Source organism: Neltuma alba, unplaced genomic scaffold, assembly GCF_004799145.2.
Source record: "Neltuma alba isolate B1F8T4 unplaced genomic scaffold, ASM479914v2 tig00003685_pilon, whole genome shotgun sequence".
In the NCBI taxonomy this organism is placed as follows: Eukaryota; Viridiplantae; Streptophyta; class Magnoliopsida; order Fabales; family Fabaceae; genus Neltuma; species Neltuma alba.
Window position 1 is genome coordinate 13,930 of NW_021633387.1, and position 16,281 is coordinate 30,210.

Below are 16,281 nucleotides of genomic sequence, written 5' to 3' on the forward strand. Positions count from 1 at the left end.
AGTCACTCAACAAAACTCACTTAGGCTTCTGGAAACCACAACTCAAAGTGAAAGTGAAAGGAAAAGGCAAAAAGCAGGTGCCTTCAACCACTTACCAGTCATTTGAGGCTAACCAAAAAGAAAAAAAGAGCTATTTAACAATCATCAAGCATTGCACCGACAACCGTTGGAACAACCATAAAACTTATTGTCCAATCCCAGAATTCCGCGTTTCATATCTTCAAGATAGATAAATACCTTCTTTCAGATTCCCACAAAAGCTCAGACTTGTGATATTACTTTTTGTATGCTTGTCAAACACTTGGTTTAGAAGTGAGTTGCAAATCCCAAAGGAAATATAACAAAACAAATACAATTATGAAAGCGGTAAAGGCATCACGGAAGCACGGAAAGAAAATAGAGCAAAACTTCATAAAATTTCCAAGCCAACAATATAGTCCACAACTCAGTGCATGAAACTTATTCTTTTAAATCTTACAATAAGTTCAGCTCATCTGATTTAAAGAGCCCATCAAATAGTAGAAAAATGGCTGATAAATGGATGTCACAGACACAAGGCATGAGGTTTACTCTTCCTCTGCAATAACACTAATCTCACCTTTCTCTAGTAAATCATAAAAGGTCCTGACTTTCCTCTGTTCATTCCAGTGATGCATCTTCCACACACTGCCAGCGGCAAGAGCAAGTACGAAGCCAATGCATATCTCCTTCACAACACTTGGCCCTTTCAAGGTAGCATGAGCAATCCTCGGTCCAGCCATTTACTTCTGTCTTCAAGCTTCTTAATTCTACCAAAACAGACCCAACACCTCTTGGTTTCGTAAAATCAAATATCAAACTAGGACAGAAGTCAAAAAACAATGGCATCCATTCCCGGGAATCAATCACTATAATTAGATATAGGAATTCACATCAGATTAAGTTCATTTTAATATATCTATTACTTAAGAAGAAATCGTCAAACCAGAAAACTATCTGCTATGAGATATATTACTACCTCAACCATTATTATTGCACCAAACAAAGAAATTGTAGTTTCTGAATTCTGGTGTGTGTGTGTGTGTGTGTGTGTTTTTTTTCCTGAATAAAGACGTACTCTATAGAAGGCAAGCATCAGAATCCATCCTAGATTTAAGTATATAGGCATGAATGCTATAATTATCAATTCTTAAATGCTAGTTTCACTTCATCCTTGATCCATAACCACGAGTTCATACACAAGTATCAGTTTATCGAAGCTGCTTCTAGCTCATCAAAATTTCTGCTCAATCAATTCTACAATATTAAAAATTCTGCAAGCATAATAATCAAAACCCTTAAAGCATGCAGAAAACTTGCATAGACATTTTTCTCTCAAACCAAACAGCAATGGATTCCTACTTCTGTGACTTCTCATTCGCCTAATAAATATTCCAAAAATCGATCAATCGCATCGGACGAAACTTCAGCAGGCCAAAGGATCGTCATTCTATACCAAAGGTTTCAATCCAGTTCCCAATTTAGCATTGTTTACCCAATGAATTCAAGAAAATAAAATAGATCGACAAAGTGAGCAGCTAATTCTCGTGGATTGACAACGGCGACGCAAATTAACCCTAATCAGCGAATTATCAAAGAAAACCGCCGAAGAAAAGCATTACTTAACGAATCTAAATACATCGTATGAGAGCCGCTGCGGCCGTGATATGAATACAAACAGAGGGGCGGGGAGGGCTCACCGGAGACAATGGCAATGGATCTCTTCCACGCGAAGAAGTCGATGGGGATTTACAAACGGGACGCCGAAGGGAGGATACACGTTATTGAGGAACTTCGTCCAGGCTGTGCGGTCAAATGGGCCGACCCAGCCCAACTAAATACCGCAACTCCTGCCGATTCATTTTCTTTTCCGGCTGATCATGCACGTGACCATTCTGGCCTAGGTCATTTGCCCAATCAAAATTAGTCGCCCACGCCTAAGGTGATTTCCCTGACTTAAAATATGAGTGTTATACATCTGGAACAATAATTTACTTTAAAATATAAGTCACTTAAAAATAATTAATAGTTAATTTTAATTTTATTCACATAATTAATGATTAAATATACTCTTCTGGTCCTATTTATAAGTGACTTCTAACATATTTTACATAGATCAAGAAAAATCTTAAACTTCATTAACTATCATTTAAAATTGAACAACTTTTCAATTTTATTCCTATTTAATATACATTATATCTCATATAAAAAAATCAACACAATAATAAATGAATGGTAAAATTGTATATACATACAGAAAATTTTTCTAAATATCCTATACATAAGACAAAAAAAATGTCTTCTCTCTTTACCTTATAAATAAGACTAGAAGAATAACTCCTTGTATTTTTCTCTCATCTTCATAATTTTTTTCAGCATGGGGAAACTTGAAAAATATTTTCAATTCAAAATACATTTAATGAACTAACCATTATATTTTCTTTCTACACACGTATATCTTCTTATTAAAAACAATCTTATTCAAGATACTGCTGAGCATTAAATATGAATATCTGTGCAGGATTTCCACATTTATTTATGATGACTATTGATAAATTAATTAAAATGACTTATTATTATGCAGCGGAAGAAGTATGGTAATTGGGGCCTGTTATGGGATGTTATTGGAATAATGCAAGATAAAAGAGGAGGACCCCTGCACATAATATCAGGTCAACCTGGGTGCCGTGTGACGCATAAATGGATTGACTTCTTACCAAGACTCAAAATACCTTGTCATAGAAAGATTGGCGGACTCCCTGAACGTGCAAACTTCAACATCATCCAAGACGTTCGGCACCTACTGGCTAGAGAGTTGGACCGTGCAAGTACAGGCGATTCATTGAGATGCTAAATATAGAGAGTTTTTGAATGAAAATTAAACTATGATTTTATGATGAAATAAATATATAAAAAATTTATTTCAATTTGAGAAAAAATATTTTTAAAAATACCTCCGAAATATCCAAAACACCCCGTAGTAACAGACTTTCTTGTCAAAAGGGTCCTCTCTTGTCTCTCTTGTTTTCATCCGTTCCATGATAGCTTTACAGGGTTAGATGCCTACTTAGAGAAGGATTCTAGTAACAGTGGTCAGACCCAGTGTAACTGGCTGAGCTCCCTTCTTATTAAAAAAAAAATGAAGAAGAAGAATTAGGTAGCTGGCTTTTTAGCCCCAACAACAAAAAATAAACATATGACCAACAAGTTATTGGTTAAGGTGGTAAATGATTTTATTCTCGTAAAGAAGAAAACACAAATTTGAATTCCAAAAAGTATACTTGTTGGGAGAGAAGAAGACCTTTAAGCCTAAAAAAAGGAAACTCCTAATTAAATGAAAGAAAAAGACACGTGACTTGTCAATTGATTTGTCAATTCCCTTATCATTGACCGATTAATTTCAATAATTCTCATGATATTGGATAATTAGCACTTCTTTAGCTGAAAGGGAGCCGAAGTGTGTGTGACTAGGGTTATAAATTTTTTTAATAAAGAAAATAAGTGAATGGAAAAGTTAATTAAAAAAATTTAATTAATTTGAAAGGATACTGTGAAAAAATGACTCATTTTCTTAATAAAACTTGAAAAGTTGGTATTTTTTTAATCTGAATCCCGAGCCTCCTCAATACCTCCTTCCAGGCAGTCAGGGCTGGGGAGCTCCGTGTGCATAGAATGAGCAGTTGCATTTTATTTTGCAATTTAGACAATATCTCCCAACTTTTTTCTGCACACATATGCATCTCATGCATTTAAACATGACATACATAAACTCACATAAAGCAATCTAAGTGTATTGCCCCGGGGGGGGGACAGTACTAGTAATTATACGTTGATGTACTGAACAAAAACTTATGTCAGACTTATCCGTGGATTGAAGGTGCGCGCAAATTTGTCAAATTAAATCTTTCAATTATGCTCTCAAAGGAACCTCCAAGCTGAAACGGTATGCAATGGGGTCCCCTTCCACCCAACCATAAGACATTTTCCATTTGTGTCCAGAGTGCAAAATTTGCCGCTGGCGAATTCTTTGGCCACCAAGCTAGCTTGGTACAGAGATGACTCGCTAAATCCAATTTCCACCATTCCGTACCTTGCAAAGAACCTCCTCCACACTTCTATCTTCACATTCCTCACTGTTCTTTCTCCCCTTCCGCAGCAACAATGTTTCGTATCCCTTCAGATAATATTGCTTCCGTTGCCATTCTGCTCCTGTTTTCACCTTTTAAGCAGGTCTCGAGGCAATCAAAAAACGCCGAGTAGTGGAACAATGCTTCAATGAAGCGAATTGCGAATGAGGATGAATTATGATTGGCTTCCACTTCAAGAACTACCATTATAATTGGTTTGATATTTCTTATTACACTCATCAGGTTTTCCAAGCAAGCTGGCCTTGATACCATAGTCCTAAGTACATACAGAGCGTAGACAGCCACGGCTTCATCATCTTCAATTTCAAAATGTTGTTCTGTAATTTCGATCATGTCTGTAACATAAACTTGCTTATATGCGAATGGCAAGTTCAACGATCTAGCGAAACTCGTCAATCTTTTGCCAGTTTCTTCTACAGTAGGCTGGCCAACAATTCCTATAGCAGTTATCTTCAAGAGCTCCACTCTGCTTTCGTTCCTCCCTACGAGTGCCTGCATCAAACACGTCCACTGAATTCCACGCCTGATATCAAGATCTATAACATGGATTTTTGTATCATGTGCAACGTGCTCCACCATAGCTTGTACACCAGCGAATTGCATCACTTGGTTGAAAGGAATTTTCTGATGACAAGCAAGGGCTATGTTGGTATCCAAGTTTTGAATTAACTCGTTTTCTATGTTCTTTGGACAACCCATCAAAATGGTGCCCCCTGCTTCTTTTTCAATTCTCTCTCGAAGTGCTTGAGCGAAATGAAAGATAACTCTCTGCATAGCATTTCCGCCAGGAGATGAATTAAATAAGCAATGAAGAAGCATCCTGCTTGCACGTTCAAGCTGTTGGCAACTAACCCTCTCGGCCGCAGCAAGAAGAAACTGTGCAAGTTCAACATCTCTATTTTCTTTTTCAGACAGATCCTCGAGACCAGAGGCATATGGGTGCAGAGGCATGCAATAATCATCACACCAATGAGTAGAAAATTGTACGTACCTTGCTCCAGCCACTCTTATTATTTCTTCAGCTGACAAATCCTGGTGACCTGCATGAGCTTCACTATTGTTCGAGTCGGTTATGTCTTGGACCCTTAACTTCTTGAACCTGCCTGCGTAATTACTCAGCAGCTCCAAGTATGCTAAAGAAGATTGTGGCACCTGCTTATTGTTGCCCTCATTGACAAGTTCTGAACTTGCCCCTTCCTGATTCTTAAGCCCCACGATTTCCTGAAACGGTTGTGTCATTTGCAGAGCAGGGTCGATGTTGGACTCTTCTGGAACCTGGATATCAAATTTGGGCACATTCGGTTGCAGATGAATTTGATTTTTATATGATTGGGCTCCTTTCCCATCCACTGCAGAGAAAGAATCAATCTGTGCCTGAAAGAAACCGTGTTTCCCTGGGAACTCAAATACTTCCTCTTGTGCGGAACCACAACCGCCCTGGATGCCTCTGAAATTGAAAGGTGTAACAGAAAAATGATCATTCCTCATTCGGATGATAGAGGAAAGCAAGAAAAGTCTTTTAACGGTTTGCATTCAAGACAATGAGTTTCTCCATTTAAATATACGACTGGCCTACATGCATTATCATCAGTCACTGTAAGACATGAGTATTTAATTGATCGAAGAAACTTCACCATAACGGACTTATTTAAACATTGAAGTACATGGATCATGTAAGGACTAACGCAACTTCGATTATGATGTTTCGATACTTTCATCAAAACCGTCAGGCAGCAATTATAAAAGCCCTGCAATTTGTATTAAACAAAGATGGCTGGTTTTGGTCTGCCGTAATCATTATGGCTCATTGGCTCTTGGTTTGTCGTTATGGAAACGATGTTTGGCATCCAAACAGACCGCCGAGTAACGCGTCCAATAATATATGACAAGGCTTCCTAAGAAACTCAGCCGAGCTAATGGAGACAACATTTTTCTGGAAAAAAAAAGAGCCTTTTCATATTGATGAAGGATTGACCCCTTCTATAAGTACAGGGGAGTGAGACGATTAACTTCGAAATTTTCTACACGCATACAAAAGATAGACCACAAGTAGTTATCGGCTTATGGCTGAATAATTGCCAGATTTTAAAGGAATAAGAGTCTGTAATGGTTTTTCGTGTGGATGAATCATGATTGGGTGGGTGTGTATTGATTCGGTTGTCTCTTACCCAAAAAATAATAATGAAGTGCCTTAGAATTGAGTCCAATTAGCTCTACGAGGACTTGGAAAAGGACAGGGAGATTATTTCTAAGATAATGATATTTAACTTCCCTTACACTCCAAGAATTAAACGTTACAAATGTTCTAAATTTTAAAACGCTTGTTTTTAGCCTAACTGATAAAAATGAAAAAAGTCAAGCACTTATTTCTGTCTAGCTCAGTGATGACAACGGTAGTCGGTAAACGAAAACCTTTCACGGAAATAGCTCACGTAATCACAATCGAGTAATCCCCGGCCCTCTAATCAGGAATCGCGAACAATAACGTTTCTGAGAATTACAGACATGGTAATAAGCATATAGATTTGGATTTTCTATCGTTTAAGATAGAATTTTCTCACCAAATTGCCACTGTGTGTGGATAAGATCTGTTCTAAAATAGCATCAACTGTCATATATATGTATTTTAATGGCCAAGCTAACCCAAAGAAATCATTTATTGGACAACCTACTTTTGAATCAAACACCATTTATAAAACCATGCTACATCTGTGATCTATAGATATTGATGCCCTGTTATTCATCCCACTTGTATATATTTATATAATATATTATCCAAGAACACGCATTGTAATTCAAGAATATTTGCTGGATAAGTGCTCCATGCCAACCAAGTAATTATGGACTAAATCGTTGGACCATTTTACGCAATGTTTGGTTCAAGTTTATACAATTGGATTGGTGCTCAATTGGGCACCATAAACTCGCAATTAAAACCAAAAAAAACGAAAGACGGTCACATACAGAGTTGGTCAAATTCACACCTTGTCGTCGTTCTCGTTGGGCCCAGCCAAGGAACTCTCTGTTACCCTTCTCCTACACACACAAATCATGGCGATCCACAACAGACCTTGAGAATCCTGACCATCCCAATGGTCACCGTCAGGTAGTACAACCACCACCCAACAAAATCTCTCATTTCCATATCCATTAATTGCTCGGTCTTGGCCTCCGCCATAACCATCAAAGTCTCCACCTCCTCCCTCAACCTCCACCACCACAAGCCACCTAAGCTGGCGGCGACGGCCACCCTTTCAACCCATCTTTCCTTTCTGGAATTTCCAAGCATCGAATCATCCACTACCGGCTTAACCACCGTCCTGGACCAAACCTGAGTTGTCTCGTGCAGCCCCAAGAGAAAAATTAATTTGCTGAAGAAACTTCTTCGGAGGCCAAAACTGGGATCGGAATCATAAACATCCGTCGCTATGTTCCCTTTGATGCCTAAGCCAACGCAAACCTGAAAAGAACAGAGAAGAATCCACGAAGCATGAAGAGGAAGTTTGAGAAGAGAGGTTGATGATTGGGCAAAAAAGCTGAATTTGCAGGTCAGGCCGTGGATTAGAGTGGCTACGCTAACAATAGACACGAGAAGGTAGAGAACGTTTAGGTTGATGTGAAGAAGCAGCGAGTAAAGATGAAGAGATGGGCAAGGGGAAGGAAACGATGCGGTGCTTTGGAGATAATATTGAGAAGCAGAGAGCCTGGCAAGGAGAAGAAACGAGGTCGGCAGAAGAAGACTGAGGATTGTGAGCGTGAAGAGGTGGAAGACCTGCATGGGAGAAGCAGAGCCCAGTAGATCATTGGCCTTCTGATTCCATCTCTGCCAACCCATAATAACTTAATTTGACGAACACCAGCAACGCCAACTTCCACCTTAAGGTCTCTATATATGCAGATTGGCAGCTGCTAGTTGCTGCAAAAGGGAACTTGAAAGTGGTTGCCACGTCCATTAACATCCATATATACTAATGTTATCCATTCCACGCTTCCTCCATGATTTTTTCCTATCAAGAATCAAGTTTGACCACGAAGGGACTAGCTTCTCCTAGGTACCTCAGCCTAAAAAATAAAGACTCGAAAGTAAATAGATCGAACTAACAGAAAACTTGAGTCAACAAGTTCTGGGGGACTTGATTCTTTTAATTAAAAAAATCTTTCAATTGTTGTCATTGTATACAGAGTAGAATCAAAGGCGTACGTATTGAATTAGTAGTTTCCTCTGTCTCTCGCGTATTAACCGGATTCACATGGTGTCTCACGGAACGTCTGACAAAGTCAGTGAAGAAATATGTACCTGAAAAAAGTCAATTTGATGCCCCCTGGGCCTCAGGCTTATTATAAGGTCCAGCGATGTTCACTCAATTTTATCATCTTGAATTCCCGAGTTGAGATAAAATAAAGCATAATTTTTGAAGAAGGAATAATATACATTAAAATGTCACAGAAGCCTTTGAAGCGGGCTATATCATATATGATTCAAAGAAATCGCAAGGTGTATGAAATGTATTGTTGAAGAATTGAAGTATATGAAAATTTTAGCTTTTAATTTTTTATTTTCCTTTTCAACTATAATAGCTGGGCCAACTTACTCAAGTAATTATCAAATAGAAAGTTGACGGGCAGAACGAGCATTTGACATCGAAAATAATTTTGGCCGAAATTATTATATAAATTAAATACCAAAACCACATTTTGGTACGGTACCGAACGTACCCACTTACGATGTCAACAAACGTACCCGCTCAAAAAGAAAAGAGGCGTTCGGTACGCAGGTCATCGCAGATTAATTAACAAACTAATTAATTAAACAAGTTCTGATGTTAGGCGGGGGAGGGGAATATTGCAGACTCGGACTTATTACGTTACAGCGATGCAACAACGGCTTCAGAAAAGGATTAGACGATGGAGAGTGAGGATCAATAGTAGGTGGTTCTTTGTTTGCCCAAAGATTCTCTCTTCAGCGGCAAAACTTATATCTCACCTCTCTCTCTCTCTCTCTATGTATATATATAAGCACTTAGACCAACATCTCATCGATCGATTAGATGTTTCTGAATGCTGTCAACTTGTTTTACCTCAACCGGGTTTTTATGACAATTAAATTGTATAAAGTCTGGGATATAACTTACACACAATACGTGCTGTTATAAATTAGCTATATATTGACACTTGACAGGGTTGATAGTTGGCACTTGACAAGGTAATATCTGATATTAAAGGTTCGAATCCCCACTGGGAGAGGTCTCCACATTTAGTGCCTGACAGTGTCTTTAATAAGATTGTCTCTAATAGGAAGATATCTATGTTTTAGCAAAAAAAAAAAAAAGCAAAGCTGCAAATATTTTTTGTTTTCATGGACCAAACCCTGTTTGTTGGGTTCCAAGTAGCTGTTCTCCTTGCCCCAAGATGTCATCGCTTGATCACACATAATACGTTTTGTTTTTGGTACGGGTAATGCCATGTTTTCTTTTGGGGCATAATGACGTGTTTTTGTTGCCGTCTATTTTGTCTCCTTTCTAATGGGCTCAAAAGTTGGATGCTGAAAAGCCCGTTGGACTGGACAAAACAATCTAAGAATTATTTAGACGGAAATCAAACTATATATAATTTTATAATATACAAAATAAATATGTAAGAGTAATTTTTTTTTCAAATCACATGAAAGTGTTTTTTAGAAATGTTTTTTATGTTAATTAGATACCCCATAAATAAACTTATCACAACCCATGTTTAGTGTTAGAGAGCGCTTAGAACATGATTATTTCCTGTTTTTAATAGAAGGATACAATTGTGTAAAAAGGATGACAGTTGTTCTGGACCAATCAGTTTTTTTTTTTTTTTCACTGACCACCACATGCAGCAGTCTTGATCGGGACGAAGAAGAAAATAGAACGAAGGAAAATCTTGCATTTGGTGAAACCATGGGATTGGAGAAAAGGAAATCATAAGGTGGTCATTGGTCAGCCATGCAGGTTCTTTGTCATGTCTCCGCTCCTCCTGCACCGACAATAACATCACTTATCAAATTATTAAGCACTGTTTGAAATAGCATTTAAAAATATTTATAAAAACGTTTTATATAAATTAAAACTCTTCCCACATATTTATTTTATATTTTATAAATTTTAATTAAAAAAATTATTTAAAGTTATTTCTAACGATCCTTGAGAACAATGAATATTCAGGAAAAAGAACCAGAGATAGAAGGAAGGAGTTAACCTGTTCTCATGAAACGGCCACGGCATGAATTATATACCAATATGCCATGATACCATGACGCGAATCAAACGCTTGGCAATTCATTCCAGGTTGGAATCGGAAGATCCCCACCCCACGTGGTGCTCGTTCTCACTCACTGACATCGGCCATGGCTGCAGCCAATACTTCAGCATTAATATAAAATTTGCCTTCTTCCTTCTCATAAGACTTTCTGTCGAAGGTTTGCATTCTATTCTACCACCTCCGGTTGTAATGTTTGTAATTATAAGAGTTAGTTGACTAATTTGAGGAAATTAAAAAAAGAAATTAAGTCAGTTATTTATAATAAATATGTGTTGTCTTTCCTGAAATATTTTTGCTAATCAAGTGTATTAGTTAGAGTTACTATTGTTAGAAGGACTGCTTTGTGAAAAAATATATAAATATGAGAGACAAAATAGATTAGGGTCTTATATTTAGGACCAAAATAAAAGTCAAATAAGGTCTTATACTCCTCCGGTCCTTAATATAAAATTTATTTAACTAATTTGATTAGATTAAGAAAGTTAGGTAAGTTAGTTAATTATAAGAAATGAGATACTTTTTCCTAAAATACCATAATCATCTTTCTTAATACCCCTTCTTCCTCTTCTACTTGATTGTGGCTGAGGGAGTATCCATAGAGTAATTTAGAGAAAACTGATAAACATAAAAATGGGTCTTATATTTAAAATCAAAACCAACTTAACAATTGAGTCCTATATTAAGGACAAAAAGAGTATTAAGGACCGTAGGTAGTATAATATAAAATCTACTCAGTAAGCATAAATTTTCTTCTTTTTTTTTGGGGATAAATTCAAAGATGCAATTAATTTTCAAATTTTCAATACGTGGGAAACAATTAAAACTGAGTGATACAAAGAGGAAGTATCCTAAATAGTTCTACTTCTCGTACTTAATATAAAAGTTAATTTTACTTTTAATTTGTTTTTAAATATAAAACTCTAATCCACCTTATCTATCATATTTATTTATTTTTCTTAAAATAGTCCTTATAATAATTGCACATATTAAATATTTTATCAAATAATACTTGATTGGTAAGAGTATTTTAGAAAAGACAACACTTATTTATTATAACTAATTAATCTAACTAATTATCTTATTTTACTCAAATCAATCAACTAATTTTCATATTAAACCCGTGATAGTATGATTTTTTTAACAAAACATATCTAATTAATTAGCTCGAGTATTAGGTTACGAGGGTCCCGTACAGGAATGACCCTTTCGATGCACAATAGACGCACACGCACCCAGCACAAAGCAAACATGGGCATGATTCATAAAAGCTGAATGAGTGGAAAGCAAGTGGACGAACGCCTTGCTTGCTTTGCTATCATACATAGGCCATCCTTCTTCTCCTGTTTCTCTCTCTAATCCTTCACAGCTCTCTCCTTGATCCTCTTCCTTTCTTTCCAAGCCTGTAGCAACTGAGGCCAGTAAAAGAGAGAATAAGCAACTATGGATGGTACTGCATCCCCAAAACTTGAGTCAGAAGCATCTCCAGAGGTCAATGCAAAAGAAGCTCAACCGCTCAAAAAACGGTGCGTTCATGCTTGGCGAAAAAGGAAAAATAAAGCTGCCTTGGATTCTCAAGTTTGATTTGAAATTCCTGATAATTTCTCGTCATCACTGGTAGTTCACTGGTAAACTAGTTCTGTGCCGTACTTGTTGCAGGAAAACTGCAGTTCAGAAAACTGTTATGAGGGTGAGAGTTGGAGAAAACGCAAGAAAGCTTAAGAACGAAGGGCTGGCTTCCGATTCATGGTCTTGGAGAAAATATGGACAGAAGCCTATAAAAGGATCTCCTTACCCAAGGTTTTAGCTTTCTTTCTTTCTACTAGTTTTGATACTGACGGAGTTGTAATCTCACATTCTTTGGCTGGTTGTGTTTGATTAAGCATTTCCACTTCAAATGTCTATTCTCTCGAATATAGTTCATCCATTGTCTCGTTTAGCAGGGGCTACTACAGGTGCAGCACATCCAAGGGTTGTTCAGCCAGAAAGCAAGTAGAGAGATGCAGAACTGATGCTTCAATGCTCATCGTTACCTATACGTCTACTCATAACCATCCACCTCCTGATCGTCCCTCCAACTCCAATCTAAATCTACCACAAAACTCCCAAAACCAGACCGTTGAAGATCTTCCAGCGACTTTGAAAGTGGAAGACCAAGAAGAGAAAGAAAGGGAAAAAGATCACAAGCCCACGACGGTCAGCTATGAATGTGTGAAAGAAGAAAATTTCTATTACTTGCAATCGCCAATTCAGAGCTCTGAAGACATCATTGTTGACCCAGAAGATCCTTTCCAACTGAACCCAGAGAAAATACATGGTAGAATAGATCTCCTCCCAGAAAAAGAGCTCCCCAGTTATTCTCAGTTCAAGAACTCGTCGACACCCAAATCCGAAGAGCATGACTTTTTCGATGAACTTGAAGAGCTCCCCATATCTTCACCTTTCTTAAACTTAATGAGGCGCAATTTCTCCGAGGAAAGGATTGTGGTTGCCCCTTCATGATTTAAGTTTGTTTCTTTGGCAGGGGTTGCTGCCCAACGAATGTAACTGAAATGTTCATATATAAAATTCCCGTTTCATTTAGTTTTCGATTCGGATTCTTTCTTTTTACTTCTTATTTACTAGTATTAGTATTGCTTTTCTTGATTATGTTGTTGCAGAGAGTGCACAGACATGGAAAGTGCGTCACTTAGTCATGAGCAGAGTTAGTGGGTAGACACAATCCTGGGAGACTGGAAATAACGGAGTGGGTTGATGGGGAAACCCCAATATCTATCTCTCTCACGCCAAAACACGAAGGGTTACTTCGGGTAGTGAAACAAAAGAAAGGGGAGTAATTGTCCTTTAGTTTAATAATTAAAAGATAGCACCAGGTTCAGGGATGAGTGCTCAAATATCATTTCAGGATAAGGTCTTTTACTTGGGGTAAACCTTAATCGATGATGGAAGAGGGAGTGATGCTTTTTTGGCGGCCATTATTTGCTCTGCTTTTCTTTTTTAAGTTTTGGGTTGCTTTCATGGTCCTTTGGCGATTCATTACTTCATTTGGTGGAAGAGTAGCTAATCTAATTAAACCTTTTTGTAGGCAGCACTCGTGGATTGATAGGGATGTATGGAGTATGGACGGGCCTTTCGAGAAAGTCTAAGGTACTCTTCGTTCATATAGTAGTCCTTCAAAAGTCGAGAGATTCCATGTCACAAGATGCCAAATCCCCAAGTTATCCTGTGTTTGCTGCAATCTGGCCTTATTTTAAAACACCCATTTTGTTGTCCATATGCACTCATTTTGCGGAGCCTGCTACTTTTCTACTGGCGATTCCTCGTATACCTCCCTCTTCTATAACAAATTCACAGTTTTTCGGGCCCCCCTCGTACCTCGAATTGGATGGATTCTCCACCCAACGGTGGAACTGTGAGACGAGTTCACCATCTCCTGGTCATAAATTCTTTCGGCCAGGACCAACTTGCAAGAGTCCATACGTTATCTGAAAGCGAATCCTTGTATATAGAACAGCATATTTCACGAATCGCTCAGATTTAATGCCCGTGCAAAAATATTAATACATTTATCTCCAATTCATTTTTTTGTTGATAAGTTAATTTCTCAGATGATATACTTAATTTTTTAAATAGAAAACATTTCCATCATCCTCAGAGGACACTTCAAAATAGTCAAGTGTTCTACGCCACTGGTAAAATTGCTTTCAACTCTCACATAGTTACAGTAGCTACAATTACAATAATGAATGACGCTAGGTGGTCCACTACCAGTTTTACAACACATAAATCAGTCCACGGAGGGGGGGGGGGAGGAGAGGGCCCTTCACATATGCTCTTATTGCTCTAGTCTCCAACCCTTTCTCAGCTAAATAAGATGTATGCTACCTATCGATTGTACCACAACCCTCAATTGCGCAAATAAGCAAGCTGCAGATGATTTATACAAGCGTAAGCATCAACGACCCATCTAAGTACCCCATCAATCGTGACATCAATAAATGGTTTCAGCCGTCAACGTCTCCTGGACTGCTTTGTAGCACTGCAGGCTGCAAAGGGGAAGCTTGGACTTGAATCTCGATACTTGTACGGGTTGGTACAAGATGGACCCGCGCATTTCTCACGCGGAGGTGGATAACTGAAACAATTACCAAATGATATTCTTCATTAGAGAATGCCTCCAACAAACTTAGACAAGCATCTCTAGCTCCTCACCAATATCAGTGGTCAAAATCATAAAAATCCAAATCCAGATTAGCTAGAAGCTTGGTACCTGGAGAGTTTGGAGCTGAATATGTTAGGAAGGCCCATCTCCTCAGGAAAAGTAACAACCGTTCCAGCAGGACCCATCACATATCTGATGGTGTTCGATGCGAGCATCTGCGCATTAGCTGCCTTCTCCTGCAAAGAATCAAGACAGCAAAAATTGAAGCTGCATAGGAAATTAAAATAGTGAGTGGGATCCATTTGTTGCTGCCAAACCTGTGCCCGTTCTTCTTGGCGTTTCTTCATTTTCTCTTCCCGTTTCTTCCTGCTGGAGTCTTGACCAAGTATTTTTCTGATAGCTTCAGCCTACAAAAGCAATTAAAACAAGCATTTATATCTCCTGAAATCAACTATAGCAGAAACATAATTTTTGGATGGAACAGAACAAACCTCAGATTCCCTAGCAGCCTCTCAACTTGCATTCTACGCCTCTGGGCAGCCTCAGCTTTCTTTAGTTGTTTGCTCCACCTCCGAAAGCTTTTCTTTTTGCTCTATATTAGAATAAAAGCAACATAAACAAAGCTGAATAAAACAACATAATGAAATAAAGGCACACGAAATACAAGTTCTCACTTTCTAGGTGGAGCAGGCGGTAATCCATTAGGAAACTCTATTAGACTTGCACCAGATGCAGAGGCATCCTTGCTTGATTGAAGGGCCCTTTGGCGTGTTGTGAGAGTCATTTCCCTTTTACTGTCCATCAATACATCAACAGATTCCTTCTTCTGCTTTCTCTTTTCTTGTGCTCAGGCTCAACATCAGACCCAGAATCCTCATCTTCCTCATAGTCTGTGTCCTCATACATTCTATCTGATATGGACTTGCTTTTGCCATCTTTGACTGACCTTGATGAGGCAGAAGTTTCCACATCAGAGACACTGGATAATTTTCTATGTTTCTTGCTTACTTCTTCATCTCTGTACACTGCAGAAACTTTTGATGTTTTGAGCTTTTCCAAATAGCGAATCTCCTCATCGTTGTCATCATCACCAAATTCCCATCCAATAGACGCCTCTTTGGTACTCGCTTGCTCTTACGGATTGGCTCAGTCTTGTCGCCTTGCTTTGGATGTGTCCTTTCCTGATATCTTCCCTATCACAGAATCCACCTTTCCAAGACCAAACCCATCCCTTGAGAAATTTTTCCACGGAATGCCTTGTAGGCCACTCCTCTTATCTGAAGGGGACTGGTTATCATCTGAATTTCCCTGCAATAACAGAATTTAAAAGATGAAACAGTGTGCAAAGAAATCAGGACACCAGATACTGTTCCATAAAAGCAAGACTTTAAATACTTAATCGACTTGGTAAGTCCGCATAGCTAGCCAGATCAGGTGTGCTCAGCCCCCCCCCCGGGCTTGAAGATAAGATGTGCTCGGTTTCAATTGAGTGGTTCTGTTAGGTTAAAAAAGCTGAGGAGGAGGCTAGGATGAAGAATGATGACTGAATCTATAATCATTCGTAAGAGTGAAATACCTGTTGCTTTTGGCGTGGTCTGGAGGCATTGACAGCTGAGAGCTCTTTGCAGTGGACCCACTGCTTGATGAACCATTAGGAGCAGAGTTAGCTTG

The 16,281-nt window shown here is 38.4% G+C and overlaps 3 protein-coding genes and 2 pseudogenes across 4 annotated transcripts; 1 reads left to right on the forward strand and 4 right to left on the reverse strand.

Annotated features, from left to right (window-relative positions):
- Window positions 1-388: 388 nt before the first annotated feature.
- On the reverse strand, window positions 389-7,663 carry LOC114742226 (cytochrome c oxidase subunit 5C-like). 2 transcript variants are annotated; one of them, XM_028930505.1, is made up of 3 exons: window positions 7,652-7,663; window positions 4,829-4,835; window positions 389-775 (listed from the first exon to the last, which is right to left on the reverse strand). In XM_028930505.1, exon 3 carries the CDS (start codon window positions 759-761, stop codon window positions 567-569), a length of 195 nt encoding a protein of 64 aa, XP_028786338.1. In that variant the 5' UTR covers window positions 762-775; window positions 4,829-4,835; window positions 7,652-7,663; the 3' UTR covers window positions 389-566. The 2 variants fall into 2 exon arrangements, with proteins under 2 accessions (XP_028786338.1, XP_028786337.1); XM_028930504.1 differs by lacking the exons at window positions 4,829-4,835; window positions 7,652-7,663 and adding an exon at window positions 1,719-1,820 and having other exon boundaries at window positions 389-788.
- LOC114742223 (DELLA protein RGL1-like) lies at window positions 4,149-5,405 on the reverse strand. The gene has a single exon (XM_028930501.1). It carries the CDS (start codon window positions 5,403-5,405, stop codon window positions 4,149-4,151), a length of 1,257 nt encoding a protein of 418 aa, XP_028786334.1.
- LOC114742225 (uncharacterized) lies at window positions 4,858-8,322 on the reverse strand (annotated as a pseudogene).
- Window positions 8,323-11,839: 3,517 nt separating this feature from the next.
- Window positions 11,840-13,027, forward strand: LOC114742220 (probable WRKY transcription factor 35). Its single transcript, XM_028930499.1, has 3 exons — window positions 11,840-11,974; window positions 12,108-12,248; window positions 12,392-13,027. Exons 1-3 carry the CDS (start codon window positions 11,892-11,894, stop codon window positions 12,948-12,950), a joined length of 783 nt encoding a protein of 260 aa, XP_028786332.1. The 5' UTR covers window positions 11,840-11,891; the 3' UTR covers window positions 12,951-13,027.
- A 1,042-nt stretch (window positions 13,028-14,069) lies between these two features.
- Window positions 14,070-16,275, reverse strand: LOC114742222 (vicilin-like seed storage protein At2g18540; annotated as a pseudogene).
- Window positions 16,276-16,281: the final 6 nt, after the last annotated feature.